Genomic DNA, 27,385 nt, shown 5'->3' with positions numbered 1-27,385 from the left:
TTCTTTCTATAGAAACCCTAGCTATATATAGTACTATATATCTTAATTCTTTAATTAAAAATATTAATAAAGGCTAGAATAGTACCAAATCTTTTTATAGTTCTTGCCTATAATCTAATTATTCTATAGGTTTCAGATAATCTATATTTATAAATAATTAGCTAGAAAAGCTTTAGCCTTTTATTAGCGAGCTTCCAGATACTTTTATATCTTATTTTATAGCTATCTGGCAGATATACTTCCTATTTCTAACCTATAAGATTAAGTATAATATTATAGTATTTAATATTATAGACTAATAGAATACTTATAGTATAATTCTGGTAATAAGAGGTATTATTAAACTATTTAGACTTATAAAGCATGAAAATAAGCTTTATTGGGAAATACTTGCCTTTTTAATCTCGTATAATTACCGGATAGTAAGAATCTATAGCTATTATTCTATAATTAATAGAAAAAAGACTATTTTCTATTACTATCTAATCTATAAGTTTAGATTTATAGTATTAGATAGTAAAGAGAAATAGATAGTATATAAATTTACTAAGAATATTTATAATATATAAATACCGACTTACCTAAAAAAAGTCTATTTAGTTATTAATATATTGCCTAATTTTGAGGTCTTATAGTAATTTGAGCCAGAAGAATCCGGACTTTTATAGGTATTAGAAAGCTATAATCTCTTAGAGCCTTTAAATTAGGATGCCTTATCTTTACTAGAGAAAGCTAATAGTTAATTAAGTTATATTAAAGAAATTACTCCGGAGACTTCTATATTCTAGAGAATTAAGGGAAAAGTATTTAAAAAGTCAAAAAAAAGAAATTGGCCTGAATTATATTAGCGAATAGTCTTACTAGTTACAAATTAGTATTTAAGGTATATTATTTGCTATAGAGTATTTTGGAAAGCTATATAATATAATAAACCTATTAAAGCAAATAACTATATAAGTTATTAAATAATTCACTAGTTAATATTATAATACTTATAGTATAAGAAATATCTATTAGCCTTAGTAATTACAAGTCTTTAAATCTGCTTCTAAGTTTCTTTTATAATATTCTACCTAATATATCTTCCTCTAATCTTATACTATTCTCTATTTAAAGCCGCTTCTCGTCTATATCTACCTATATTTGAGTTTTGAAGTTATATTATAAACCCATTTATTAAACTCCTTTATACTAGCTAGTTCAGATCTGAGCCTCTATATATAACTTGTTAGTAGCCTTAAGTAATGCCTGAAACCCCACTACTTTTAAAAATGCTTAAAGTATATCTGATTATTAACCTTAACTATAAATTATTAGTTTCAATAATATTATAGCATAATATAAGCTAAAAGTGTTATAACTTATAATAAGTACTAATATATCTCTTTCTATTCTATATTACCTCCTTATACCGGTATATACTTTCTGGTATATAGTATAATCCGAGGAAGCCCTAAACTAAGCTCTTATATATCTACTCTTTCCTCTGCTACTTCTTTACTAATCAAGCTAGTTAGAAGAGCTTAGCGCTTCTATATACTTCTTTATAGGCAGATTCTATTCCTATAGACTAACCCAATCCCTTTTACTAGGGCATAAGCTGAGTACTACTATAGCCCCTCCTCCGGGATACCTTCTAGTTTGGGCAGATTATTATTATGCTCAGAAGAGTCGAGCTAAGCGCCGGTATAATCTAGTGCCTTAATCTGCCTTAAGCCTGCCTTTTACGGACTGACTAGCTGGCCTAGAGGAATTAACTAGGCTAGCAGAATGCTTAGGGGTATATTAGTAACTGGCGTTTGCTGCTGGTATTACCGGGTGGTTAAGAGGGTCCGTCTCTATAAGGAGCTAAAAGTTTTATATAGATAAGACAAGGCAGAACCACTTTAGTAGCAAAATTACGTTAATCGAGTGGGCTTAGAATAGCTAGTATACCTACTAACTATAGTTAAGTTTAGATAGCAGCGATATTATATTAAAGAAGGGATTGTACTAAGGCTAAGACTACCCCTTACTTAATACGAAGAGAAAGGGAAGTTGAGTATGGACAGAGCCCTACTCTCTGGAATATTCTAAACCTTTATATAAACGAGATCGGCCACAGAAATCATACTAGTAACCCCGCACTCCCTTTATCAGTGAACTATGCCGCTAGTGTGATTCTGCCTTGCTCTCCCAGTGCTACTAGCCCTTGGTATAACCCCTTCTGGATGCAGTATTACCGTTGCATGAATCTCCACCTCTGTTTGACCCCGACTCAGCTGATCCTACGCTCTTGCTAGTGAACTGTGCCGCTAATATGGTTCTGTATTGTCAGGATTTATATGAATCTTCTAGTGCTATTGGCCCCTCGTATAACTTCTTCGCGGTATTGCCGTTATATGAATCTCTACCTCTATTTGACCTATACCCAGCTGATCCTGTACCCCTTTATTACTAAACTGTGCCGCTAGTGTGATTCTGCCTTACCAGGATTTACACTAATCTTCTAGTACCACTGGCCCTTGGTGTGACTCCTAGGATACAGTATTAATTCTATATAAATCTCTATCTCTGCCTGACGTCTGCCAGCTGACCCTCCCCCTCCCCCCTTTATTAGTGAAGCTCCGATACTAATATAATCCTGGACCGTTAGGATTTATATAAATCTTCCAGTGCTACTGGATACTGGTGCGACTACTCCCTGATACGGCATTACTGCTACGTAATGTCACTATTAGTAGGCTTGGCCACTGGCGATCTCCCCTTTCGCAGTCCCGCTAATACGATTGTCCCTTATATGGCATGTATGATCCCTCTCCCGAGCTTTAGTATAACCCTTTGGTAAGGCAATCTCGTAGCTGCATGAATCTCATAACGATTAACTGGCGAACTTGTCATCCTTATTCCAATTATCCGCTATATAAGCCCTTTCCCGAAGTAATGTCATATATATATGAATAGTACAGGAATCAAACTCGCCGTCGGAGCACCTTGGCCCTTTGCCCTCTATAAGCAGAACAAAAACTAGGAGAAAAAGAAAGAGAAAGGAGACAGGAAAGTATAGTATTAAAATATATAAAAGTAAAGAGGAGAAAATTGAATGCTACCGAAATTTGTATTATATAAAATCGCCCCCGTAAATATTAATGAGACGTTATGGAATAATGAGGCTAATATATTTATTACGTATATATAAGCAGTGTGTCAAATGATTTAGTTTGATTTGATTATAGCCTCTGAATCAAATCAAATTAAGTCAAAATCTACTTAATCAAATCATAATCAACTATAATTAACTATAGTTAATTATAATTAATTATTTAGTCACGTGAGCGTGCACGTGCGCTCGGAGGTTCGAAAGCGAGATAAGGCTAAAATAAGTCTTAGGCTAGTCCGTATCCGGTATCACTTAAGGCGCTCCTTACTAAATCGGGTATCGCGCTGCTTGGTAAGCGAAGCGGCGCGAGCCGAAGGCGCTAAAACCTCCTCGATTTTCTAGTAATTCTTCGCCACCTTATAAATCTTATTATTATAAATAAATTAGCTAAAAATAGGCTCTCTTACAAATAGACGCTTTAAAATTAGAGGGTTATATCTAATTAGAGGCTTATTAAATAATCTTCTAGATTCTAGAGGATTTATATATAAATAAGTAATTTTCCTCAGGTTACTTCCTTCTCCCCTTATTTTATATATAAATATCTCAATAATTATAGCTCTAATTAAGAAGCTTTCGACTATAAACTTACTTATTTTTACTCGATATATTCGAAAATATCTCAATAATCTTTAATTAATTTTAATATCCCTCAAAATAGGGAGAAATAAAAAAGATAAAGAAGAGGTTTCTAAGAAAGATATCTAGTTTTTTATGCCCGATTTAGACTAGCTTTATACTCTTATATATATTCTATAAGTTTTGTTCATATCTTATTAATATAGCCGTTAGTTATTTAATAATCTTTTAAGTTACTTGAGAAATTCAAGTTTTCTTATCACGTGATGATTATAGTTGATTATAATTAATTATAATTATAATCAAATCAAATCAAGTCAAAATTTGCTGAATCAAATCATAATCAACTATAATTAACTATAGTTAATTATAATTAATTAGCCTTGATTTTTTTTTTGATACACTGTATATAAGCGAATGTGGATCTAAAAATGGCTCGGGGGAATCTCGGTTGCAAGGGAGCCAAAATGGGATCTGTACTTGGAGACAAAATGAGGAAAGTATAACCGAGTATTAAGGGAGCCGGAACAAGTCCCTGTGGGAGCTAAAATGGCCCCTCAGCGCATGCTCAGGCTGACTCTGCCGTATGCTCAGGTTGCTCAGGCCGAGCTCAGGCCGAGCTCAGGACGTGCTCAGGCATGCTCAGGAATGCTCACCCTCGGCTCAGGTTAAGGCGGCAGCTGCTCACGTCCAAACACTAAAACAGAATCAGCGAAAAAAAAAGTTGAGTATGACTTTAGTGGTAGTCCTTTGTACCTTGCCGCATACAACTACCATCCCGAAGCAGTGAAACTCCTCGTCTCGCGTGGTGCGAACCCAGAAATTACATGCCAAGAACAAAGCCTTTGGGACGACGGCTACACTCCCCTTCAAGCGATAGCAGTATTAGGGTATGCCGAGATTATGCGGGATCTCCTCGAGGGTGGTGCCAATACGAAGTCAAAGACTCCAAAGGGCTCAACGCCATTGATGCTAGCCGTCAGTAATGAAAAGGAGGAATGTGTGAAAGCACTACTAGAATACGATCCGGACCTAGAAGCTGTCAACGAGTCCAAAGACACAGCTCTTCATACCTCTACTGCAACCACACAATTATCTATCATCAAGTTGTTAGTCAACCGCGGCGCGAACATAGAGCATCGCGGCCGGGGCAATTATACGTTCCTAGGCCAGGCAGTCACTAGGAAAAGGCTTGATATTGCCACGTATCTCCTCGAGAAAAAAGCCAATATTAACGTAGTAGGTGGCTACCGTGCCGGTCCTATTCACGTTGCAGCTGCCTCGGGGCAACTCGAGATCCTCAAATTGCTCGTGTCGAAGGGAGGCGATGTCAACCTCGCCGACCCGAACATCAGCGGCACGCCTCTCCAAGCAACCCTCTATCCTGACGCCGGTGAAGTTTATAGTGATACCGCAAGAGATACCATCCTCCACTATCTAATAGATGAAGCAGGTGCAGATGTCAACGCGCACGCGGGCTATTTTGGGTCTGCGCTCAATGTCGCAAGTCTAGGAATGGAAGATAAATCTGTCGAGCACATGCAGCTGCTCCTCGACAAAGGCGCAGACATCAACTACACAGATGCCTTCGGACGACGAGCAATCCACTACGCGTCGTTCAAAACACTCCCGCAAGTTCGCCTGCTCCTCGACGCTGGAGCAGATGTCACAGCCAAGACCAAAATCGGACAGTCGCCTCTCCACATCGCGGTAGCGAGCAACCACCTCGATGTCGTAGAACTCATCCTCTCTAAGACCAAACATCTCATCAACGAGCCAGACATCGATGGATGGACGCCCCTCATGTGGGCGTGCCGGCCAGCCGATAAATGGGGTGCGGCATCTAGCATTGATATAGCGGTCATCAAGCTACTCTTGTCCCAGGGTGCAGATACTTGGGCCAGAGGGAAGAGCGAGGACAGGGAGTGGAGTCCGTTGAAACTGGCACGGTATCATGGGGCGAGTGCGGAGGTTGTGAGGTTGTTGACACCGAAGGGGAAGAAGAGGAGTACGAGTTCGAAGAGTACTGCTTCCCCTTCGCCGAGCAAAGATGGAGCGTGGGATGCGAAATTCCATACCTCGATGAGGGCGAATCGAACGCCGGGGTACTGTGATGTGTGTTTGTTTGTAAGTCTTCTATCCCCTTCCTTTTCTATTACACGGATGAGGGAGAGGCTGATGGGTTTCTTAGGGTATCTATGGCACAGTCACAGCTTGCACAGAGTGCCTGGACGCTTTTTACATCTGCTTCAAGTGCTGTAGCCGGAAAACAGAGTTCCACCCTCAGCATGACAAGTGGGAGGTCAGGGGTACGGAATACATGGTTGATGAAGAGCAAGAGGTGGAAAGTGGGAATACAAGTAAGCATAATGAGGGGGGATTAGTGGAACAGGTAGAGGATGATGATGAGGAGGGGGATTGGAGTAACGATGACGCGTAGAGGGCTGAGACGGTGTTGGGGTTGGGGTTGGAAGGAGAATTGAGGTGTTGTAAAGTACCCTTGGCATGGAGAGCAATAAGAACTTTTCAATGTCCCAAAATCTTCAGGGGGGGGATGAGGAGATTAGCTAAAGTATATCTTGCTTGCCCTTCTTCGCTGGCATGGCAGGCTAAATGTCCGATATTCAGCTGCAGTCGTCCATTCCATTTTTGGTTATTATGTTGTCACAGCAGGTTGGCCAACCAAAACGTCAACGCATGAACTATCCACAGCAGGTCGAGAAGATTCCGGAACCCTTTCTAACTCAACTACTTCTTGACTATGGTGCGCATCATGCTAGGGGAGCCAAGCGCGAATAGCTGGCGCGATCCGGAGAGGGCTTGCATTCTTAATAGCCGCAGTCCAGGCATTCACACCAAAAGCCTTGTGAGGTTTGGACTAGGAATTCGGACGGCAGGGTTTTTTGGTTGTTTGTCTCAGCCATCTTGTAGTCTTGTCTTGCCTCCGTGGGTTGTAGGTTGTGTATTGTGATTTTTACTTTGAGGAGATAGTCGGTGGAGTGTTCGAGTCCGGAATTTGGGTTGTTTTGGAGAAGGTTTTGTAAGGGAGAAGGGGAAGGAAGGACAGGGGGGGATTGATCATTGATCCTTGATACGGCCGTCTTCTGTTCTTATGGGTTCTACTAGTATGAGAGGGTTTTCACATGGAATCTAGCAGGCTCATTCATGCAAAAAAGGCTAATTCAATATGTTCTTTGCAATCATTTACGAGACAGGATAAGATAGTAATATCAGACATATTGTTATTATGGTAAGTTAGGTTGGCAAACCAAATCTCACAGAATCATCCACTGCTGGTAGATGATTCCTCAATTCTCCCCGCCCTTTCTAGTCTATTATCAAACAGTAGGTTGGCCAATGAACCTCAACTTCAACGCATAGAATCATCCACAATAGTCAGATGATTCTGGAACTATCCAACTATCGTACCTCCAGATGATCAGTCACCAACCATCACGAACCATGATATCGCAACAAACACTACAGTCAGGAGAATACGGACTGCTCGTGCATGTTCTGTTATAGCAAGTCGAGCATTTGTACCAATAGCCCCCAGAGAGGCCAGAGGCTGAGACAGGGAAGTCGGCCAGACTTTTTTCGTTTATCTCAACCATTCTCTCGTCTTTCTTTCGAATGTGTGTCGCGTCTTGGTATCTTGGATGTGGTGGCATGTCGTGTGCTGTTAGTTGTTGTATTGCAGTGTGGAAGTTGCTTGGTTCTAGTCCAGCTCTTGGAGTTTTTTTTTAATAGAGGACGGGAAGGAGTTTGGGGGGAAATCCCCCCCCCAGATATAGACTTCCCTTCTTGCGGACTATTCTAGAATGAAAATAGGGGTTTCTGTACATTCGCATAGCTTCAAAACTCGCGTTGATTACGGTGGAGAATAATTTGATGGATTCCTTCGCTGTAGTTGATTCACGGTGGGTCTGCTCTTACTCCTTGTGATTTGGGCTTCGCTATTGCTATGTCTGCTAGGAATAAGTTTAATATCAGACCATTCGAAATTGAGAGATCATTCAGCTAGTGATTTGGTTAATAGGTGAGTTGATTGCGAGGAGAATAAAATGGATTCCTTGTATTTGATTCACGTCCGGGAAGGAGTTTCGCCTTGTGAATCCTGCCTCGATACTGGGACGTATGCTAGACTAAATCAAAACACAGATATTGCAGTGGCCCACAGTCTGGTGATATGACAGCTTGTGAGGCCGACCTCGTTGTTTTAAGAGTGACTTTCCACCTCATTGCAAACAACATCGTTTAACAGGCTTCGGTTCGGTAGTCGCTAAAATTTAAGGGGTGTTTAGCGTTGTTTTAGCGCCACCCCCCTTGGAACTCGCGCGAACTCCAATCTCCGTTTCCTTCTCACAACCACCAAAATTGCTCGGATTTTCACATCACCAGGATACCAACAGTCTATTGCAAGTCGTAACTACATGTATGAAATTATTTCCTCAGTGGAGAAGAACTCGATTCTCTTCCCAGATTTGGCGGTGTGCCCATTGTCCCGTGGCTGCAGGGGCCGCAGGTGGCTTTTTTGGTTCGTTTCAACCACCACCGCATTCTTCAGTTGACCACAGGATGCTTCCCCTCTCATCTCTCACTTCATCGATCCTGGGACACAGTGTAATTCCTTTTGCTTGTGACTGAGGTGAGCACAATCTAATGGCGAGGCTTTCATTGAGAAGCCTTGGGCTGAATATCGGCGTCGTAGCCTGAAAACACAGCCTCCACCTTGCGAAACCCAAGAACGCCATTCGTCCAAATTCAAAATTACATATTGCAAAGGCCACAGCCTGCTATCATTCGATATCTACTGTGAGTACAGGCCCGTTGAGCTTAGACTTTCGTTTTGCTTCGGCCAATACTTTTTCAATACCGCCCCGACAAGATCTAGAGTGCTAATGGCATCTTCAGCGCCTCTCGCCACCATGGATCCGCTCAGCGCCATTGGCCTGGCATCGTCCATCGTTCAATTTATCACTTTCGGGCTCACAGTCGCCAAGCGCCTGGATGAGCTCAGCTCCATCAATCCAGGCGAAGTCCCCAAATCCCTGCAAGCGATTTCCTCCCAGCTGCCACTGCTACTCAATGCCCTAAGCAGGATCAAATCCGATTCTCAGCTCAAGAACCTTGACTTCGACACCAAATGCATTCTTCGGGGCATGATTTCCGGTTGCCAGTCTCAGATTGTGGAGGTTGAGAACATGATCAATGTAATCTCTAACGCTCCAGGAGACAACTTCAAGACCAAGATCAAGAAGGTGTTCACGAGTTTCAAGTATGATGACAAAGTCCGGGAAATCGAAAGGAATCTGCAAACTTATATTTCAGTCTTGATTCTGCACCACGTGATTGACTCTGCGGATGCACCCCTCGAATTGGCCGATGATACGTTCTTCGACGTGCGTGAGGAACGAGTTGAGACTTTCGTCGAACGTCCGAGTCTGATGAAAGAACTAGAAGTCTGTCTCCATGATGCTGCGAGGTCTCAGGTTCAGACTCCGACCATTCTCTTGATATCTGGAGACAGAGGAGTTGGCAAATCTCAGCTTGCTCTTGAGTATTGCCACCGGGCGCACTCACTGAAACAATTCCGTACGGTTTTCTGGCTCGACGCATCGACTCTGGAGAATTTGTGTCTAGGGTTTGAAAGCATCTATGCCACGGTCAGGCGATCAACGGACGGATCGAGGAAAGAAAAGATCAGTTTCGTGACTGGCTTTCTCTGCGACTTATGGCATCCATGGCTTCTAGTCCTCGACAACTATAAACCGTCTGCTCTTTACAACGACATCATGGAGTTATTACCAAGCCGAGGATATGGCGGGATCATACTCATTACCCGTGACGACGCAAAGAGCGGGCTTGGCAAAGTCATTGAAGTCTCCAAGTTCGTGCCACCCGAAGAGCAAATCCAGCTCAACTCATTGCTAGCACAAGAAGTCCAACGCAAGGATTTCGAAGGAATGAAAAACTTGGTGAACCAAGGAGCCGACGTCAATACCCTGATCTGGAATGAGTGGCCATGTCTCCATCGACTTGCGCTCTTTGGCCTCGAAGGCGCTTTCGCATTTTTCCTCGAAAGAGGTGCAGATCCAAACCCTCCTACTGTCAAAATCAGGAAGCCCATATACTGGGCAGCGGGTGAAGGGAATGAATCAATATGTAGTATGCTCTTAGACAATGAAGACGAATGCGGACTCTTTTTGAAGCCCGCAGACTATCAAGCTGCATTCAGCCAAGCAATAGAGAAGGGCAGTCTCGGTATTGTGAAGATGCTCTGGGATCGACGAGAGGTGATTTTGAATGGAAAGAATCAGTACGATTACACGCCCCTACAGAGCGCTGCCAACAAAGGGCACACGGAAATCGTCAAATTCCTCATAGATCAAGGCGCTCTCATCGAAGATCACGAGCAGGGAGACCAAGCACTCATCCACGCAGCTTCCGAAGGCCATTTCGAATTCATGAAACTCCTTATCTTAGAAGGGAAGGTAGATCCAAATGCAACATATGGATCAGACAAGAGAACAGCTCTCTACTGCATCGCCGGCCTAAAAGATAAAGATGGGCGAGAATCGCAGAGGGAAGAAATGGCAAAGTTCCTTTTTTCCAAGGGAGCCGATCCAAATCGATTCGATGTCGAAGGTCCTCTCCATCAGGCAGCTACTTACGATCTCCCGGACATGATTCGTCTTCTGCTAGAGCATGGCGCTGACCCTATGAAAGGCGGGAATAATTACTCGCCGCTAGAGGTAGCTATCAAGTATGAGAGTCCGGAAGCAATTAAATTGTTTTTGCAGTGTAAAATACGTGATCCGGCTGCTTGGGAGAAGTGGTTGGAGAGGGGCTTGTTGTATGCTGCGAGCTCGGGACACAGGGATGCGGTATTGCAGATATTGAAGACTGGTGCGAATATTAATGCGCTTCAGGAGGAGGGGTATGCGAAGGGGGCGACTGCGCTTTTGCTTGCTATTTTCAGTGGGGAGATAAAGACAGCGCAGTTACTCATTCGTCAAGGTCAGTTCCCTGGGTGAAAATTTCGGTTTTCTGTTCTTTTCAGACTGATATCAGTTCTTCATTGGTCCGCAAGACCCGGCCAGAAGCTGACTCGTCCCCCCTTTAGGTGCACGGCAAGACCTCGCCGACAACCTTGGCCGTCTCCCATTACCCACCGCCGTGATATACGGCCACGATCTTCTTGTTCGAGACCTCATCAAAGCTGGCGGAGATCCAAACATGAAGACAGGAGAGAACGAAGATACACCCCTCATAACAGCAGCGGGCAAAGGACATGAGAAGGTCATTAAAGTGCTCCTTGCAAATGGAGCGGATAGGGATCTGACGAATAAGTTTGGGGATACGGCGTTGGATATTGCAGAAGAGAATGGGAAGGAGGAGGTTATTGCCTTGTTGGAGGGATAGAAGAGTGGTGATAAGGAAAAGGTGGTGCGAGATATTGGTGGAGTGCTCTTCGAAATCACGAAAAGTGGCAGACTTGAAGGATGAGTCTTCTTGCACCTGCTTGAAATATATCTATTCAAGGTTTGTATCTTTCCAAGTTCCATAGTCATTCTACGAAATCCTTCGGAACATCCATTAATATATCTCCCTTGACCTCATGCTTGACGATTTGACATGTGTTACTTGAAGCTCAGGGTGTGTTGTTCTCTAAAGCTACTGCTGCCTCAAGAAGCTCTGCCACTTCTTCCCGTCCATGGGATTTTGCGAGTTCAAGCGGGGTTTTGCCGTCGTTGCCCAAGGTATCTTTTCTAGCCTCAAGCTCGAGGAGGCGCAAAATCATAAAACCATAGCCAACTATGGCAGCTTGATGCATCACAGTATAACCGTTCTCTAGACCCCTTGTGTTGACATCTGCTGCTCTTTCGAGGAGAAGCTCTGATACGTCTGGATTGCGATTATGGATCGATTGGTAAATTGGGGCATGTGTCACGTTTTGGACGATTGGGTTTGGGTTGGCGCCGTTGTTTATCAGTAGTGAGACAGTGATCCAGTCACTGTATCGAGACGCTTGAGACAATGCCGATTCTCTAGAGCTGCCGTGTACGTCGGCTCCATGTTCTATGAGAATCTTGTCAATGCTCATTCTGGTCTCAGAAACCATTCCAGAAACCGCGTTAGTGAGTGGTGTTTCGCGAGATAAAATTTCCAGATTCACAAGAGCTCCTTTTCCAAACAGTAGTTGGACCATGTTTCCATGCCCATATTTAGCTGCAGCACGAAGCGGCGTCACCTCATGGCAAGCATTAACGTCGGCTCCTCTTGAAAGAAGAAGTTGTGCAGTCTTGATATCCCCATTCGCGGCAGCAGTAGAGAGAGCCGTTGAACCATCCGAATCAAAAACATCAATCAATGCGCCTCTTTTGAAAAGCACTTTTACCGTGGCAAAGAATAAAAATAGGACTGCCAAATGCAGTGGAGTGCTCTAACATTCACCGGGCTGCGCATTAACGTCTGTTCCAGCATCCATCAGTAGCATTGCAAGCACGGAGATCGCGGTATAATGTATCGGGAATACAGGGAATTGGGGGACTTTTAGACCCTCTAGCGTTCAGATCAAAGTGGTAAGCTCGCTATAAGGCCCCACATGGGCTGCCACACCTTTTTAGGTCTCCTCTCCTGTATTTATAAGGGAGTCGTCGCTAAGGAGGCCTATAATAGTTGCTCGTTTAACGTATAAGCGCTATAACCCAAAGGAAGGAGCTTGAGATTGGGACTTGATTGTGGGGCTGGAGAAGATGGACGGGCTGAAACTTGTGCTGGCACATGATATAGAGTGGTTAAATGAGGAGGGAAACAAGGAGCGGTTCTGGTCCGGGAACATGTGGAGACACATGAATTCCATTCATTCGGATAGGACTAGAATTCACAGTAACAAGCAGTGCGATTAGAAACATCAACATCGTATTGTCTCGTACGAGAAACTACCTACTTGACCACGCTGGTACCATTGATTCTTTTCTCTATATCCACCGCCAGAGCCAACAAAACAGAAGGAAAAACGCTACGAATTTGGATATCCGCGACAAGAACCAGACATGTCCTTCATTTATCAATCAACTTCGCCCACCATGTTGGGTAACTTCGCGACGCTCAGTACTCCTCACCCGCCTCCTCGGGATCAAAACTGTCCGCAGCAACCTCCTCATAATCCTTCTCCAATGCGGCCAAATCCTCCCTCGCCTCGGAAAACTCACCCTCCTCCATACCCTCACCAACATACCAGTGCACGAACGCTCTCTTTGAATACATCAAATCGAACTTATGATCCAGTCTTGACCACGCCTCAGAAATCGCGGTGGTATTGCTCAACATGCTGACGCTGCGGTCGACTGAGGCGAGAGCACCATCGTTGGGAGCAGTGGATGGGACGGACATGGGCTTTTGGTAGTTGATGCCGAGCTTGAAACCGGTGGGGCACCATTCGACGAGGTTGAATGATGTCTTGGCTTTCAGGGAGGCGACGGCCGCGTTGCAATCCCGAGGGACGACATCGCCGCGGTAGAGGAGAGCGACAGCCATGTATTTGCCGTTGCGCGGGTCGCAGACGACCATTTGGTTGTTGGGCTCGAAGCACCTTCACGATATCAGCATGGAAATGGAAAAGGGGGTAGGAAAGGGGGCTTACTGCAGGGTCAAATCTTGAGTCTTGAAGCTCTCATGGCTGCTCTTTGCAGCGGAGATGACGGGTGCATAGCTGATGAGCGGATAGTGGATTCTTGGGTACGGGACCAAGTTCGTCTGAAACTCATTCAAATCGACGTTCAGGGCGCCATCGAAGCGGAGGGAAGAGGTGATCGAGGAGACGACTTGAGCGATCAGGCGGTTCAGGTGCTCGAACGATGGGCGCGGAATGTCAAGGTTGCGGCGGCAGATATCGTAGACGGCCTCGTTGTCCACCAGGAACGTACAGTCCGAGTTTTCGATCGTGGAGTGCGTGCTCAGGACGGCGTTGTAGGGCTCGACGACAGCGGTGGAGACGCGGGGTGCGGGGTAGACGGCGAATTCGAGCTTGGATTTCTTGCCGTAGTCGGTGGAGAGGCGCTCGAGCAGGAGGGAGCCAAAGCCAGAGCCGGTTCCTCCACCGAAGGAGTGGAAAATCAGGAAGCCTTGGAGGGAGGAGCAGTTGTCCTGGAATGATCAGCTTTGCCAGACCGAGGCATCTCATAGCCTTACCAAAACACGGCGGATCTTGTCCAATGTGCCGTCCAAGATCTCTTTGCCAATTGTGTAGTGACCTCGAGCATAGTTGTTGGCTGCGTCCTCCTTGCCGCTGATCAACAGCTCTGGGTGGAACAGCTGGCGGTAATCACCAGTGCGGATCTCGTCAATGGGGGAGGGGTCAAGGTCGACGAAGATGGATCGAGGAACATATTTGCCACTGCCAGTCTCCGTGAAGACGGTATCGAGCTCGCCCGAGTCGTGGAGAGCCTTCGCGTCGGGATCAGGCCGACCATCCTTCTTCAGGCCGTGTTCGAGGAGGTACCTGTCCCAAGTCAATCGAGTATACGTCCACAATGCATCCTGCAAGACTTACAGCTCCCAAGCACTGTTCCCGAGCTGTGTGCCAGCCTGGCCGATATGGAGATGGAGGATCTACAACAGGAGGAGCATCGTTAGCCTCCAATCGACACTGCGACGCGGGCACATCAGGGGCTTGCACGAACGCGGAGGTCGACTCCGCAGCGGCAAAAAGTAAACATACCTCGCCTCTCGTCATTTTGTCTTCAGATTGTGATTTTGCGAAGTGTGGAGAGTGTGTTGGAGACGTGATGACAGCTCTGTGGGCAACAAGCAAAGCAGATCAATGCGACTGTGGTTGGGGGGTTTGGAATTGAGTTGAGAAGTGCGATTATGGTGGGGTTTGGCTGCGGGCGCGCTCTCAGGGGTAAAGCCAATCGCGAAAAGGCGGTCTGGAGTTATGTTTACCGTCACGTGAACTGCATAAAAAGAGCCAATGGGATTTGCATAATTCTCTGCGTCACCGAGACAATTGTTGCTATGTAAACACGGCGATTGATCGTTCTCCGAGGTCTCAAGAAACATCACGAGTGTCATAATTCGACGACGACGGCGACGATTCGGTCGAGTAGAGTAGTTGCTGCATGGGTGATTAGGAGACGGCTCCTGGTGGACAGGAAAAGCGGTGGTCAATGTCCCAAGTCAAGCTGGACATTGAACATAACTCCTTTCTAATGTACATGCGATATAGTACACTCAAAAGTCTCCTCCCTTCGAAATATCTTGGAAATCCTAGAATATCAGTTTCTACAACTTTGGAGTCCGTATAAACGTCTAACATTGATTTGGGACATTTAATTAGTTCTGCTTTCTCTGTCCACGCGAGGACGGGCAAGAAAAGTCAGAGAACGAGGGAGAGGTAAGATCAGGAACTCAGGAGTCAGAAAGGGAGAGCAAAGGAGGTCGCAGCTGGTGGGGCATTCTTCCATGACTTGATATTGCTACATAAGGTATTCTACAATCATCATGAGCCATACGCGATCCCACCCGTCTATCTCGAGAGCGCAATATCGTCAACTACACCACAATTAGTTTTAACATCCATTAATCAGGGAACAGGGGTACTTGCTTCTTAATATCATTTTCACAGTCTCACTGGCCAATTCGACTGCACTCGTGCTTACGAGTAGAGGCTGCAGAACATTCTCCTCTGCAATATCAACCTTCACACCCCCACTCTTGATACTCACCCCCGCATTCTTCTCACCAAACTCATGCTTATGCCTCAGCTCCGTGACCACTTTGATAGAATTTAAGCCCGCGTTCTCCGCCAGAGTTGTAGGGATCACTTCCATGGCGTCCGCGAAGGCCTTCCAGCAGATTGCCTCGGTGCCAGTGAGTGCTCGTGCCTGTTTCGACAGTTGAGACGCGATCTCAATTTCTGGAGCGCCGCCGCCGGCGATGAGGGCTTTCTTCTTTACGAGACACCGGATCACGCAGAGGGCGTCGTGGAGCGAGCGCTCTGCTTCCTCAAGAATCATGGCGTTGGCACCACGGCACACGATAGACACAGTCTTGCCAGCGCTCTTCGTGCCTGTTACCTTGACAATTCTGCTTCCACTGCTTTGCACTTCCTCGATCAGGTCGGCGGAACCGAGTTTGTCCTCGGTGAAGGAGTCGATGTCTGCGATTGGCTTGCAGCCTGTGGATTTGCAAATGAATTCTACTTCGTCCCGCTCGATATCTTTGATGCAGAGAATGTTGAGCTTTGCGAGGAAGTGGAGGGAGAGGTCGTTGACGGCGTCGCGCAGGATTGACTTTTGAATGAAGAGAACGTTGCATTTTGCTTTCTTGATCTTTTTTACCATGTTCAGGAGGTAGGTGCGTTCTTCCTTGAGGATCTTGTCCATCTGGCGGTAGTCGTTTACCACGATTGAGTTTTCCATCTTTAATGTATGTTAGTGAGGTTACGAGAGTTGGGGGGCGAGGGAGGTACGTCGGGCTTAGGTGGTGAGAGCTGGAATTGGATGAGACCGATCCTGGCTTTCTCCATTCTGACAGGACCGCCGCCGTTCTTGAGAACTTGTTGATTCATTACTAGGCCCTCTACCATCTCGCTATCTTCAATTGTCCCGCCGACTTTCTTCAGGATTCGGATGTTCTTTAGGTCTACGTTGTCTGCGGTCTTGATGTCGATGGTCTTGATCACAGCGTTGACTGCCATAGGAGCAAGGAGGCCTGAATGTTGTGAGACGATTTTCGAGGAGAGGGAGGTAGTTGCGGCTTGTAAGAGGGTTGAGGTGTCTGTGAGAGAGACGGGATGTGACATGTCGTGTAGAATTTTAACGGCTGCTCCTGCTGCTCTTTGGAAAGCCTCAGCGATGACTGATGGATGAATACCCTTTCCGAGAAGCTTGTCCGCTGCTCCCAATAAACTTCCACACAGCACCACTACTGAGGTTGTTCCGTCTCCCGCTTCAACATCTTGCGCCGCTGATAAATCCACCAACATCTTGGCCGAAGGGTGCAAGACCGCCATGCTCTTCAACATCGTAGATCCGTCATTCGTGATTATTGTCTCGCCCTTCCCAGACATGATCATTTTGTCCACTAGATATTTATTGGCTTAATGATCTTACAGAACACAAGAGTTTCGAAGGCGAGGAAAGGTAAGAGATGGAACGTACTGCCTCTGGGGCCTAAACTCGTTCTGACAGCATCTGCGAGAGCTACTTCAAGTCAGCTTCACCTCCAAAAGCCTTCAATAAATCTCAAATCTACCTCTGGCAGCTTGAATATTCGCAGCCCGAACAGCCATCGGCTTCTCCTTGTCCTGCAAGCTGTGTTAGCTACCATGGAAATATTCGAAGCTTCAAAAGCTCCCACCTTGAAGGCTGCATTGCCAGAATTTCCAGCCGCTTGTGAAAGAGCCATTCTGAAATGTTCCGATCTGGTTTCGAAGAATGGAAAGCAGTTTTTGTTGTTGAGGTGTGGAAAAGAGCTGTCGTCGCGTCCAGCGACTGTTCAACCGCGTTCTCCAAAATTTGCAAGGGCGATTTCCAAGGGCGGAAGCTAAACCACTTTCGTAAGCTTGCCGACTCGCCGTGCTTCGTAACGTTTGGCTTGCCTTGCCATCTCAAAGACAACAACACACACTTCAACATCATCTCCTCGACGCGCACGAATCTTCCAACTCTTCACAGACATTCAAGATGCCTTCGTATGTATCTCTCAAGCTGTTACCATTTTTGTCCCCCGTTGTGAGGCTCTCGCGTGAATGTGACTGCGCGAGGTTCCAGCGCCTCCGTTCACAGCTGCACACCCTCTATTTGTCCCAGAAGCTGACAGATGGGGGATATACAGGGCTACGGGTGCCTCTTGGGAAAAGTACAAGAAAGAGGTTTGTGATTCTGGGCGTACTGGGCGAATTCTGCTGACAGTTGGGCAGTTCGCCGACGACGAAATCGAAGAAAAGAAGATCACACCTCTTTCCGATGAGTACGAAACCCTCTCCGGCACATATGTCACACTTATTGACCTTCTTAGGGATATTCAAGTATTAAAAACCTATGGCGCCGCACCCTACGCAGCCGCTCTCAAGAAACTAGAACAACAGATCAAGGAGAAGCAACAGAGCGTGAATGAGAAGATTGGCGTCAAGGAATCAGATACTGGATTAGCACCACCTCATCTCTGGGATGTCGCCGCCGACAGACAACGAATGTCCGAAGAGCAGCCATTACAGGTGGCGAGATGCACGAAGATCATCCAGGACGAGAAGGATACCGAGAAGAGCAAATATGTTATTAACGTCAAGCAAATAGCAAAGTTCGTCGTGAACCTCGGAGAGCGTGTCAGTCCTACGGATATCGAGGAGGGCATGAGAGTTGGGTAAGCAATTCTGGAGCCTTTATCGAATTTCATAGCTGACCTGAGACCAGTGTCGACCGAAACAAGTACCAAATCCTGCTACCTCTCCCACCAAAGATCGATGCCAGCGTTACGATGATGACAGTTGAGGAGAAGCCTGATGTAACATATGGTGACGTTGGGGGATGCAAAGAACAGGTGGAGAAGCTGCGTGAAGTTGTTGAGATGCCGTTGTTATCACCAGAGCGATTCGTCAACCTTGGTATCGATCCACCAAAAGGTGCTTTACTTTATGGTCCACCAGGAACTGGAAAGACTCTTTGCGCCCGAGCTGTTGCCAACAGAACAGACGCCACATTCATCCGAGTCATTGGAAGCGAGTTGGTGCAGAAGTATGTAGGAGAGGGTGCACGAATGGTCCGCGAGCTTTTCGAGATGGCACGGACGAAGAAGGCTTGCATCATTTTCTTCGATGAAATTGACGCTATCGGAGGAGCTCGATTTGACGATGGTGCTGGTGGCGACAATGAGGTTCAAAGAACGATGTTGGAGCTGATTACTCAACTGGACGGTTTCGATGCTCGAGGAAACATTAAGGTCATGTTCGCCACCAACAGACCATCTACTCTGGATCCCGCCCTCATGAGACCCGGCCGTATCGACCGAAAGATCGAATTCTCCCTCCCAGATCTCGAGGGTCGTGCAAACATCCTGCGAATCCACGCCAAGTCTATGTCCGTCGAGCGAGACATCAGATGGGAGCTGATCTCCCGTCTTTGCCCAAACTCGACTGGTGCTGAGCTTAGAAGTGTTTGCACGGAGGCGGGTATGTTTGCTATTCGTGCAAGAAGGAAGGTTGCTACCGAGAAGGATTTCTTGAGCGCGGTCGACAAAGTCATCAAAGGGAACTTGAAGTTCAACTCTACTGCTACTTATATGCAATACAACTAGATGGCTCGGGAAGATGGCGGATGTACACTAGCTGGCGCAGGTGTTCAAGGCAGCATTAATGAGAGCAATTTGAGACCTGGTTCTTGATACAATTAGATCCTTGACGTTGTCCATGTGGAGAAAAATTCCTCCTAATCTCAGGTCAAAGCAATTATCATTTTTGCTTTACGTTTGCTTATTATTGGCGTTAGAATCAACAGCAAACTTCGAGGATGTAGCTCCCAAGGCTCATTGCATCAAATTCTCGCTGCCATGCTACCTCCCAGCCCCTTCCGCAAAATACCATCCGGTTCCCCAACCAGGCTCCATTCTACTAGCAACATGGCCGTTTCTATTTACCTTCACTAATAGAACACTTTACCTCTCAATCTCCTTACCCATTGACCTGTCCCTTTCCCCAATCCTCTTGATGAAGTGTATCCCGACGAACACAGCAAGTAAGCTGAAGGTAAAGGCACGTACAACCAAGCCAGCTATCACGGCATCGGAGGGGCATGGGCTAGAGAGGCTTGGTCTGGGTCGTAGGAGATGCTTGCGCATATAGCTAAGGATCAACTTATTTGAAGAGAAGAAAGAAAGAAGTCAATCAACTGGGAGCAGAGAGTACGACTGGGGATCACTCTGAAAGTATGAGCATCCGATAATGGTTAGCAGTGCATGCAGGGGACATATTTGTATTCCTGGGCAGGGATCGAATTATAAAAAAGTCGAGAACTTTTATGAAAGACGGAGCTACAAGAAATATTGGCGGTACAGTTGAGAAAGTGGAATGATGTCTGAAGGCCGGTGTCTCATGAAAGGGGCCTGGTCGAGACACAGGGGCGTCGGGATCCAAGAACCCGAGACTTATTCAAATATCTTTGATATATCAGGAGTTGATTAACGTAATGTCCCCGTGACTTCCAAGATCGATAGAGCGCCGTCTTTGTTTCGAGTCAGACATTTTAAAATCCTTTTATTTATATTTATACCTATTGAGTGGCTACGCATACTTGTAGACAACGAAATGGCACTGTAAGACATCAGTCTTCATATAAGACTCTTCAAGAAAGAGGCTTATTAGATTCAAGCTTGAACCATCCTTCATAAGTTAATAATTTCCGTCTTCTTATGAATCAAGGTGCTGGTTTCGGATTTTCATCATGGAGTACACGTACTTTTGCGAAGTCTCCCAAATCCTGTGAATCCCCTAGGTACTTTCTATGTAACCGAATCAGCAGTCTGATATATGAATATCCATATCCGTGATTTAGACAGAGCAGGCCACCAGGGCCAATCACGAATCTGTGAGTGACTACTAGACTTTCGAAACTTCTCGACGGTGTGAAGAAGCATAAAAATGCCTATTTTCTGACAGAGGCAGCTTCTCCTTCTCCATCAACCAACCAAAAATTTGAACCGACAAACCAATAGTACAACAGTTTAACAAGAACTAAAGAACTCTAGATATCAACCATCCTTCAACACGACGATAACAAAACCCACCACTTAGTATGGTCTTTGCCAATAACGACGAAGTCTTCAGATTCTACCTCTGTTGGAATCCGAGACGTGCTTGGGAATGTTGTCGGGTAAGAGAAGAAAGGATAACTTAATGCATTTGGGAAAGGAAAAGTTGACATGATCTAGTGCAACCATTTAAACTTGCCATATTTGGGAAGGCACTGCGAGGTTTGCGGTCATTATGCTAACCCACAATACTGCAATTGCTGGTATCCACCCTAAAAACTAGAGAGAGTTCCCTCCGCGAGGGTTGGACTGTAGCAAAATTCGTTGGGTAAGCTGATTCTTCGCGGTCACAACATAAGGATTGGATGGGGGGTTACACAATAGATAACCGTTGAGCTTTGAAATTGTGTTTGTTTCTACTGCCATACAGGGTGATCGATATATTTATAACCTCTTTGTACAAAGTCATTCTAGCTTATTCAGGTTGATATGTCTTGCTGTCAACACAGTCTTTTGGAGCCGCATCCATCTACCAGACAAATCTGTGACGTGCTGATTTTGTAGTGGGTTCGTCATACCATATCATTTCGTCAAGAAATGAGTACGGATGAGATGCTCTATGGGTATTTTTTTATTAATTGCGTATAAGGGGCTAAAATATAACTAATAAAAAAAGGTCTTATTTTATAATAATATTATAAAAACTAGCCTTCTTAAGAGATAGGGAAGGGGGCTAGAAGGGAATTAGATTCTCAATTATATAAGTACTCCCTAGAAGGGTACTAGTATATAGATAAAATAGAGTTAACCTAAAGTCATATATAAAATTACCACTTTGGGCGGATAATCCTGGTTTGAGAAAGGTACGCGAGCTGGTCAGGGATTTGGCAGGGGCACCACTACTTTTGTATCTATCAAAGCCGGGGACGAAATAGGGGGGGATGAGTAGCTAAGCGAGCAACCAGCCGCAGAAGCCCCACGCACCAGCCACGCCCGCCACCTTCCTTTCTTCGAGCAACGGAGGTTGAGGAGCAACAAAGAAACATCACCACCATCGCAAAACTACCACGATGAACTTGAACACATATCTTCAGGATACCGCCTTCATGCATGCTTGGAGGAGGGATTGTTAGCAACATCTCTCCTTGCTGAATCCATCTTCCAGCCACCTTCCATGCTGCATCACCATGTTTACACCCCAGAAGCGAGGCAACTATCCCCCTTCTTTCAAGAGCCCGAGCACGTCTCGACTCAACAAGGGCCTCTTCGCAGACGGAATCTGGCATTGTGATTGCTGTCCGAATCCCATGCGCTCCTCATCTAATGGTCAGCAGGCAATTGCGATCCACGACTCCCAGCTACACAGTTCCAGGTCAAGAAAGAGGGACCGAACAAGGGAAGATGGTTTTACACATGCCAGGAGTCGAAGGAAAACGGCTGCGGATTCTTCCTCTGGAAGGAAAATGCAGCTCCAAGGGAGATGGGTGCAGTCATGAGCAATACTCGATACGAACCAGACCATCGCCAAACTACAACAGCAGAAGCAGCGAGAGATAAGAGGACAGTGGAAGGGCATGCGGCGACGAGCAACAAGTTCATGACAGATTTGGCGAAGGAGGATGAGGACGAATATGGCAGCAGTTTTGAATTGCCACCAGAGATGGAGAAGGCAATGGCAAATGTTGCGGAGGAAGCAGGGATGCGGTCCCCAGAAACACCTCGAAAGGCCATCAAGACAAGTTATGCAGCAACGCCGGGAAGCAAGAGGAAGCATGAAAACGATTCACTGCCAACACCTGTTACGGGAACCAGCAAAACGCTTGCTGCTTCCAATAGTGCTTTGAACAACGACGATGTCTTCGGCACTCCGTCGACCACGATGAAAGGTGCAAATGATCGTTTCGGCTTCCGCAGCCCATCGGCTACACCCAGCCACTTTTCTCTACAGCGAGAGGAGGATACAGAAACATCGGAGGATCGTGGAGAAAGAGTACACAAAAGCTACGATATCACCGACGAGGTCATGGATCTGCTCAGAGATCAACACATCGATGAGGAAACAACGACAAGCCTCAAGGAGCTACTGAACAAACATGCGTTGAAGATTTCTGGCATTTCAAAAGGGCGAGATATCACACGAGTGGCTCTGAAAGCAAAAGATGCGAAAATCGCAGAGCTTCAGCAGAAGATTGCTGCAATGGAATCGGAACGGGAGCTCGACAAGCGAATCATCCGCCATTACAAGAGCGACATGGCTCAAAGCGTTGAGAGGAGACGTGGTCGGGGGCGAGGAAGGACTTGAATCTACAATGGTCGTCTTACGTCCAACCCGAAGCCGGCTCTCTTATAGTTCGACTAGATACCGGAAGGTTTCATCCAAGATCAGATAGCTGCTGAGGAGCTGCACTGCTGAGACATCCCGCCTCTCTCTTCAAATCCACGTAAGAGTCTCCAATGAAGCTTGGCAAGACACTCTGGACGGTTACGGAGTATGATTTATTGAGATGATGAACCGCGCCTGCTCCCAACAATTCGTCGGCGCGGGACCAGCGGCTATCAGTTCGTTTTACGAACCAGAGTAGCCCTGACTGGTGGGAATCGAAATGTTGCCTGCCATTCGAACTAGTGCCCCGCCATGCATCCTTCGTGCAGGGCGCAGACTCCAGGATCAGTCGATCCAGAATGGCGGAGCTTGCGAGCGGGGTAAGATTACATGATTCTGGCCAAGTCAGCCTCTTACTCTTCCAGTTGACGAATGAACGATACTCTATGCTTGTCCGAATGTTTTCACTGCACATAGTCCCAACTTTCCAAACTGATGCGCAAGCAAAACTTTCATACTTTGCAATTCTGATCCGCCCTTTCAGAGCATCCTCGTCCTTCTGAATATGTCTGATGTCTGATGCATCTGTGCAATCAAAGAGCTGAGTATGAATCATTGCAAAAGAACCATTACAAATCCGTCACAAGGTGCACTTTCCGAAGAAGTGCGCAAACATGTTTTTTATTACCGAGTCAAGCAGCAGCGGCTATTATTTTCCTCTTCGAGTCTTCTGCAGGGCTATTTCGTAACTAAGAATATCTTTCCCCGAAGACCTGTTTGTCCGTTTGCTCGGACCCCTTCTGGCCCCAACCTTCAGCAATCTTCGCCAGCACGCCGGGAAAATCATGGGGGGCCCCAAACTCCACTGAATATTTTTAGGTCCGCGGATCGGGCCGCAAGACTGGGACTCTCGGCCCTGAGGTGTCATAAAACTCTATTTGGTACACGAAGTCCGGTACATATATATTTGCCAGGAACATGTTGGACTGCGCCGATGCTAAATCTTGTAGTAAGTAATTCACTGTACGGAGGTCTCTCCATTTGCTTACCTGCTGATTTAGGATGCCGGCTAAATTCCACGCATCCCTGATCCCATCCTGTCGGTCGCGGATCCCCTTCCGGAGAAATCCCAGCATAAGCCTCGTGGGTTGCATGCATGTTTCCGTGATCTCGAAGCCTGTCATTCGCTGAAACATCGGCGAGGCGGGTGCAGAACATTACCGGAGATTGGAACATCATGTAAGTATCGGAAACCAACAGTCTCCAAGAATGCATGACCCAGGATATTCTCCTCGATTCAGCCGCCACCACTGCAGGGGAGGGGCGTGGTGGACCTGACATCGGGAGTGGGGTAAAGAAAGGCAAAAGATTTGTGCTCTAGAACATAAGAAGGCGGGTGTTGCTTTGTGTTGGATGTCATGGGCAGCTCTTTCCTCTAGTCAATTGAACCTTCTAGGTCTTAAGCCCACCTTTTTCTTAACAAGGCTGTCTTCCCCTCCAGCAGCCAGACACCATGATCGACATGGGAAAGTTCTGGTACTTGGCACTCCTCTCCCTCTCCCTCTTCTCATCGGTCATAGCCAGCTCGAACACCTATGACTATATTGTCGTAGGCTCTGGCCCAGGTGGCGGCACATTGGCAGCCAACCTTGCCAAAGCAGGACAATCTGTTCTCCTTCTGGAAGCAGGCGATGACCAAGGTAGTAACCCGAACGAAGAAATTGCTGGTTGGTTTTTCAAGGCGTTCAGTGACCCGTTAATGCGGTGGGACTTCTTCGTCAAATTGCATTCCGACGATGCAATTACTGCCCAATACGAGCACTTGACGTGGGAAACCACAGACGGGCAGTTCTATGTTGGCACGGATCCTCCCGCAGGAGCGAAGTTACTTGGCGTGTACTATCCTCGCGCTGGTACACTTGGTGGATGCTCCACTCACAACGCACTCATTGCAGCACTTCCAAGCCATAGCGATTGGGACTATATTGCCCAGATCACTGGTGATGCATCCTGGAAGTAAGTATCTTCTTCGTATGTTGAAGTTGTGGGAAACAAAACTAATAGCTTTTAGGCATAATAACATGCAACAATATTTTGCCCAACTCGAACACGACCACGTCGTCCCGCCAGGAACTCCAGGGCACGGTTTCAGCGGCCCCCTCGACATCACTGTCAACGGCCCCCAGTACCTGCAAAACCAGACCAATGCTTTCAAAGTGCTACAAGCTACAGCCCAAAGCTTCGGCCAGAATCCCGCGAACCTTTCGAATATCTTGACATATAGCGATCTTAACAATAACAACGCGAATCACGATCAGCAAGTAGGCATATTTGGTTGCCCTGCCCATAGGACTGTTGATGGCAGACGTGTTTCTTCTCGCACCTTGGTCGTCAATATATGGAATGCGACGAACGCCGATGGCTCGAAGAAATATCCAAATTTCGACGTTCGCTTGCACTCGTTCGCTACTAAGATTCTTTTCAACACAAATGGAGCTGTGCCTAGGTATGTTGACTTGGAATGAATATGTACGGAGATGTCGAATGCTAAACATCCATTTTCAGGGCTATCGGTGTTGAGTACCTCGCCGGAGAGAGCATGTACAATGCAGACCCAAGGCACAATTACACGGCCAACCCGGGAGTCAAGACGCAAGTCTTTGCCCGAAAAGAAGTCATCGTCGCCGGTGGAACTTTCAATAGTCCTCAGCTTCTCATGCTCTCGGGTGTTGGCTCCAAAGCCGACCTCAAAGCCCTCGACATTTCAGTGGTCGTGGATCTCCCTGGTGTTGGCACCAATCTCCAGGACAACACCGAGATGGGGGTGTCTGCAGAAGCAAGTCAGGATTTCACGTCCATCGGTCCGCCTTGTACCTTTGGCGCAACACCAGATGACCCTTGCCTCCCACTCGTAAGAAGTCCTCTATTCCGAAATACCAATATTCCCATGTTCCAAAGACCCTCTCACTAACTCATTCTTCCAGTGGGAAGTAGGCCAAGGACCCTACATCCAAGGTCCCCTCGGCGCAGTAATGTTCAAATCCTCCCAAGCCGCTCTTAATGAGCGCGACTTCATGATGTTCCCTCTCTCCGCTGGTAGCTTCAACGGCTACTGGCCCGCGGAGACTGTCAATGTGGTTCCTGGCCCCGCACAATCCAACTTTGACTTCTCCATGGTGAAGATCCACACACAGAGTCGCGGCACGGTGAAGCTCGCCTCCAACAACCCGCGCGACACTCCTCTCATCAACTTCCAATTCTTCGAAGGGGCAGGCGCGGATGCTGATCTCCAGGCGTATGTTGATGCTGTGCAGTGGGGCAGGGGTGTGTTTGATAGCTTGAACAGCACTCTGGGCCCCTGGACCGAGACGCTCCCGTGTCAGGGCAACCGGAGTTGCGACGTTAAGGCGTTCGTTAAAGCGCAAGCGTGGAGTCATCATGCGACGAGTTCGTGCGCGATTGGTAGTGATAATAATCCTCTCGCGGTGCTGGACTCGAAGTTCAGAGTCAGGGGAACCAAAGGACTGAGAGTCGTGGATGCGAGTGCGTTCCCTAGGACTCCGGGTGCGTTCCCTGTCCTGCCGACTTTCGTCCTAGGCATGAAGGGTAGTGCAGCGGTATTGGCGGATGCGAACAGCTGGTAATGATTTATGAAAAGAATCTAGAGGTGAAGTGGAGAGGATTGGAGTATATAAAAGGCACAAGTTAATAAATTAAATCTAATTCTTCATTTCTTCCTCTCACCTCTCTATCCTTCTCAATTTCATGCTCTCAGACCAATCCTCCCAAAGCCTTTTGTTTCCCTCCTCCCACTGTATACCCCTCAGTTTTACCGCTCTGTAAAGAACTCGGGCAGGCCCTACTACCTACTACCTCATGAGCCGGCACAATCCCATCCTTAAACGGCACCTGCAACGCAATTGTCTCCTTCCCCCCCGGATACTCCGTGAAATGGCCCACGCCGTTTACATCATTCGCAACGATCAAGCTCTCCGCACCTTCACGAATCCACAGCTCTTCAACATTGAACGGGAATGTCACATGTGCGAGGCCTGACAGCAGGATGAAGAACCTGTACGAAGTACCAAAGATGCTTTAGTGGTGGTGGGGAACATCGACGCAATAGAGTATAAAGTGGGATTCCTGGGAGTGGGACGGAAAGGACATGCATATTTACATTGGATGAGGAGGTTTATGAATTCCTTCAGCAGACTGAGGCGGCAGGATAACGTATGTTACGTTTGTGGTGTTTGCGATGGCGAGGGAGTTGCCAACTGTGGGGTAGGCGCTGAAGGCTGTGAGGAAGCGCCAGCATTCGAGGTAAGCGTGGTCGTTTGAGTCGGTGGTGACGGCTGTTATGGATAAGTATTGCTCATCTTTGGCGGCGAAGCCTGTCAAGACGAGGAAAAAAACAGCGAGGATATAGAAGAGGCACATTTTACAGGTATCGGGAGTTCTGTTGCCAGGACGATAGTTGAAATGAAGATTGTCAGATCAGTATTTTTAAGCTTTTTCAGGCAGTTGTACCCCGCACTATCACGCATAAGCGCTGAAAGCTTGAACGTTTGCAGGGGCAAATACCTCCGATATTT

General features: G+C 46.6%; 9 protein-coding genes across 9 annotated transcripts; 5 read left to right on the top strand and 4 right to left on the bottom strand.

The window, feature by feature from the left end:
- Positions 1-4,504: 4,504 nt before the first annotated feature.
- On the top strand, positions 4,505-4,861 carry K444DRAFT_484666 (ankyrin; the record flags this gene model as incomplete). Its single annotated transcript, XM_024873079.1, has 1 exon — positions 4,505-4,861. A coding segment is annotated over one exon (357 nt), but the record flags the coding sequence as incomplete, so codon positions are not given.
- Positions 4,862-5,257: 396 nt separating this feature from the next.
- K444DRAFT_548472 (ankyrin) lies at positions 5,258-11,143 on the top strand (the record flags this gene model as incomplete). Its single annotated transcript, XM_024876375.1, has 3 exons — positions 5,258-5,523; positions 9,840-10,212; positions 10,973-11,143. The coding sequence occupies 3 exons, from the start codon at positions 5,258-5,260 to the stop codon at positions 11,141-11,143; spliced, it is 810 nt and encodes a 269-aa protein (XP_024726691.1).
- A 448-nt stretch (positions 11,144-11,591) lies between these two features.
- Positions 11,592-12,062, bottom strand: K444DRAFT_482406 (ankyrin; the record flags this gene model as incomplete). Its single annotated transcript, XM_024873026.1, has 1 exon — positions 11,592-12,062. A coding segment is annotated over one exon (471 nt), but the record flags the coding sequence as incomplete, so codon positions are not given.
- A 742-nt stretch (positions 12,063-12,804) lies between these two features.
- K444DRAFT_622408 (tubulin-domain-containing protein) lies at positions 12,805-14,578 on the bottom strand. Its single transcript, XM_024882092.1, has 5 exons — positions 14,447-14,578; positions 14,277-14,337; positions 13,916-14,225; positions 13,368-13,870; positions 12,805-13,316 (listed from the first exon to the last, which is right to left on the bottom strand). Exons 1-5 carry the CDS (start codon positions 14,457-14,459, stop codon positions 12,833-12,835), a joined length of 1,371 nt encoding a protein of 456 aa, XP_024726689.1. The 5' UTR covers positions 14,460-14,578; the 3' UTR covers positions 12,805-12,832.
- A 516-nt stretch (positions 14,579-15,094) lies between these two features.
- On the bottom strand, positions 15,095-17,210 carry K444DRAFT_622407 (T-complex protein 1). The gene is made up of 6 exons (XM_024882091.1): positions 17,087-17,210; positions 16,982-17,033; positions 16,888-16,929; positions 16,197-16,810; positions 15,330-16,146; positions 15,095-15,277 (listed from the first exon to the last, which is right to left on the bottom strand). The coding sequence occupies exons 1-6, from the start codon at positions 17,132-17,134 to the stop codon at positions 15,252-15,254; spliced, it is 1,599 nt and encodes a 532-aa protein (XP_024726688.1). The 5' UTR covers positions 17,135-17,210; the 3' UTR covers positions 15,095-15,251.
- A 126-nt stretch (positions 17,211-17,336) lies between these two features.
- Positions 17,337-19,225, top strand: K444DRAFT_283119 (26S proteasome subunit P45). Its single transcript, XM_024871590.1, has 6 exons — positions 17,337-17,420; positions 17,564-17,600; positions 17,649-17,698; positions 17,747-18,091; positions 18,142-19,162; positions 19,213-19,225. Exons 1-5 carry the CDS (start codon positions 17,413-17,415, stop codon positions 19,019-19,021), a joined length of 1,320 nt encoding a protein of 439 aa, XP_024726687.1. The 5' UTR covers positions 17,337-17,412; the 3' UTR covers positions 19,022-19,162; positions 19,213-19,225.
- Positions 19,226-21,806: 2,581 nt separating this feature from the next.
- On the top strand, positions 21,807-22,772 carry K444DRAFT_548515 (uncharacterized protein; the record flags this gene model as incomplete). The annotated part of the gene is made up of 1 exon (XM_024876380.1): positions 21,807-22,772. A coding segment is annotated over one exon (966 nt), but the record flags the coding sequence as incomplete, so codon positions are not given.
- Positions 22,773-24,306: 1,534 nt separating this feature from the next.
- Positions 24,307-26,437, top strand: K444DRAFT_638390 (GMC oxidoreductase; the record flags this gene model as incomplete). The annotated part of the gene is made up of 4 exons (XM_024884245.1): positions 24,307-24,809; positions 24,865-25,299; positions 25,359-25,704; positions 25,778-26,437. 4 exons carry the CDS (start codon positions 24,307-24,309, stop codon positions 26,435-26,437), a joined length of 1,944 nt encoding a protein of 647 aa, XP_024726685.1.
- Positions 26,438-26,485: 48 nt separating this feature from the next.
- On the bottom strand, positions 26,486-27,230 carry K444DRAFT_711690 (uncharacterized protein; the record flags this gene model as incomplete). The annotated part of the gene is made up of 3 exons (XM_024888261.1): positions 26,486-26,605; positions 26,664-26,865; positions 26,971-27,230. 3 exons carry the CDS (start codon positions 27,228-27,230, stop codon positions 26,534-26,536), a joined length of 534 nt encoding a protein of 177 aa, XP_024726684.1. The 3' UTR covers positions 26,486-26,533.
- Between the last annotated feature and the right edge of the window lie 155 nt (positions 27,231-27,385).

The sequence above is a fragment of the Hyaloscypha bicolor genome, assembly GCF_002865645.1.
Source record: "Hyaloscypha bicolor E unplaced genomic scaffold K444scaffold_189, whole genome shotgun sequence".
NCBI lineage: Eukaryota > Fungi > Ascomycota > Leotiomycetes > Helotiales > Hyaloscyphaceae > Hyaloscypha > Hyaloscypha bicolor.
Note: the sequence above shows the minus strand (reverse complement) of the source record. Positions and strands in the feature narration are given on the sequence as shown.

What these genes read in the sequence shown, in the direction of transcription:
- K444DRAFT_622407 (XM_024882091.1), bottom strand. Translation starts at nt 17,134, where the DNA reads ATGGCTCTTTCACAAGCGGCTGGAAATTCTGGCAATGCAGCCTTCAAG. An exon ending in GAATATTCAAGCTGCCAGAG is followed by an intron (nt 16,930 to 16,981) that starts GTAGATTTGAGA and finishes GACTTGAAGTAG; the next exon opens with CTCTCGCAGATGCTGTCAGA. An exon ending in TGTGAAAATGATATTAAGAA is followed by an intron (nt 15,278 to 15,329) that starts GCAAGTACCCCT and finishes ATTGTGGTGTAG; the next exon opens with TTGACGATATTGCGCTCTCG.
- K444DRAFT_622408 (XM_024882092.1), bottom strand. An exon ending in ACAAGATCCGCCGTGTTTTG is followed by an intron (nt 13,871 to 13,915) that starts GTAAGGCTATGA and finishes TGATCATTCCAG; the next exon opens with GACAACTGCTCCTCCCTCCA. An exon ending in ACTCAAGATTTGACCCTGCA is followed by an intron (nt 13,317 to 13,367) that starts GTAAGCCCCCTT and finishes GATATCGTGAAG; the next exon opens with GTGCTTCGAGCCCAACAACC.
- K444DRAFT_283119 (XM_024871590.1), top strand. An exon ending in GGGAAAAGTACAAGAAAGAG is followed by an intron (nt 17,601 to 17,648) that starts GTTTGTGATTCT and finishes ACAGTTGGGCAG; the next exon opens with TTCGCCGACGACGAAATCGA. An exon ending in ATCACACCTCTTTCCGATGA is followed by an intron (nt 17,699 to 17,746) that starts GTACGAAACCCT and finishes TGACCTTCTTAG; the next exon opens with GGATATTCAAGTATTAAAAA.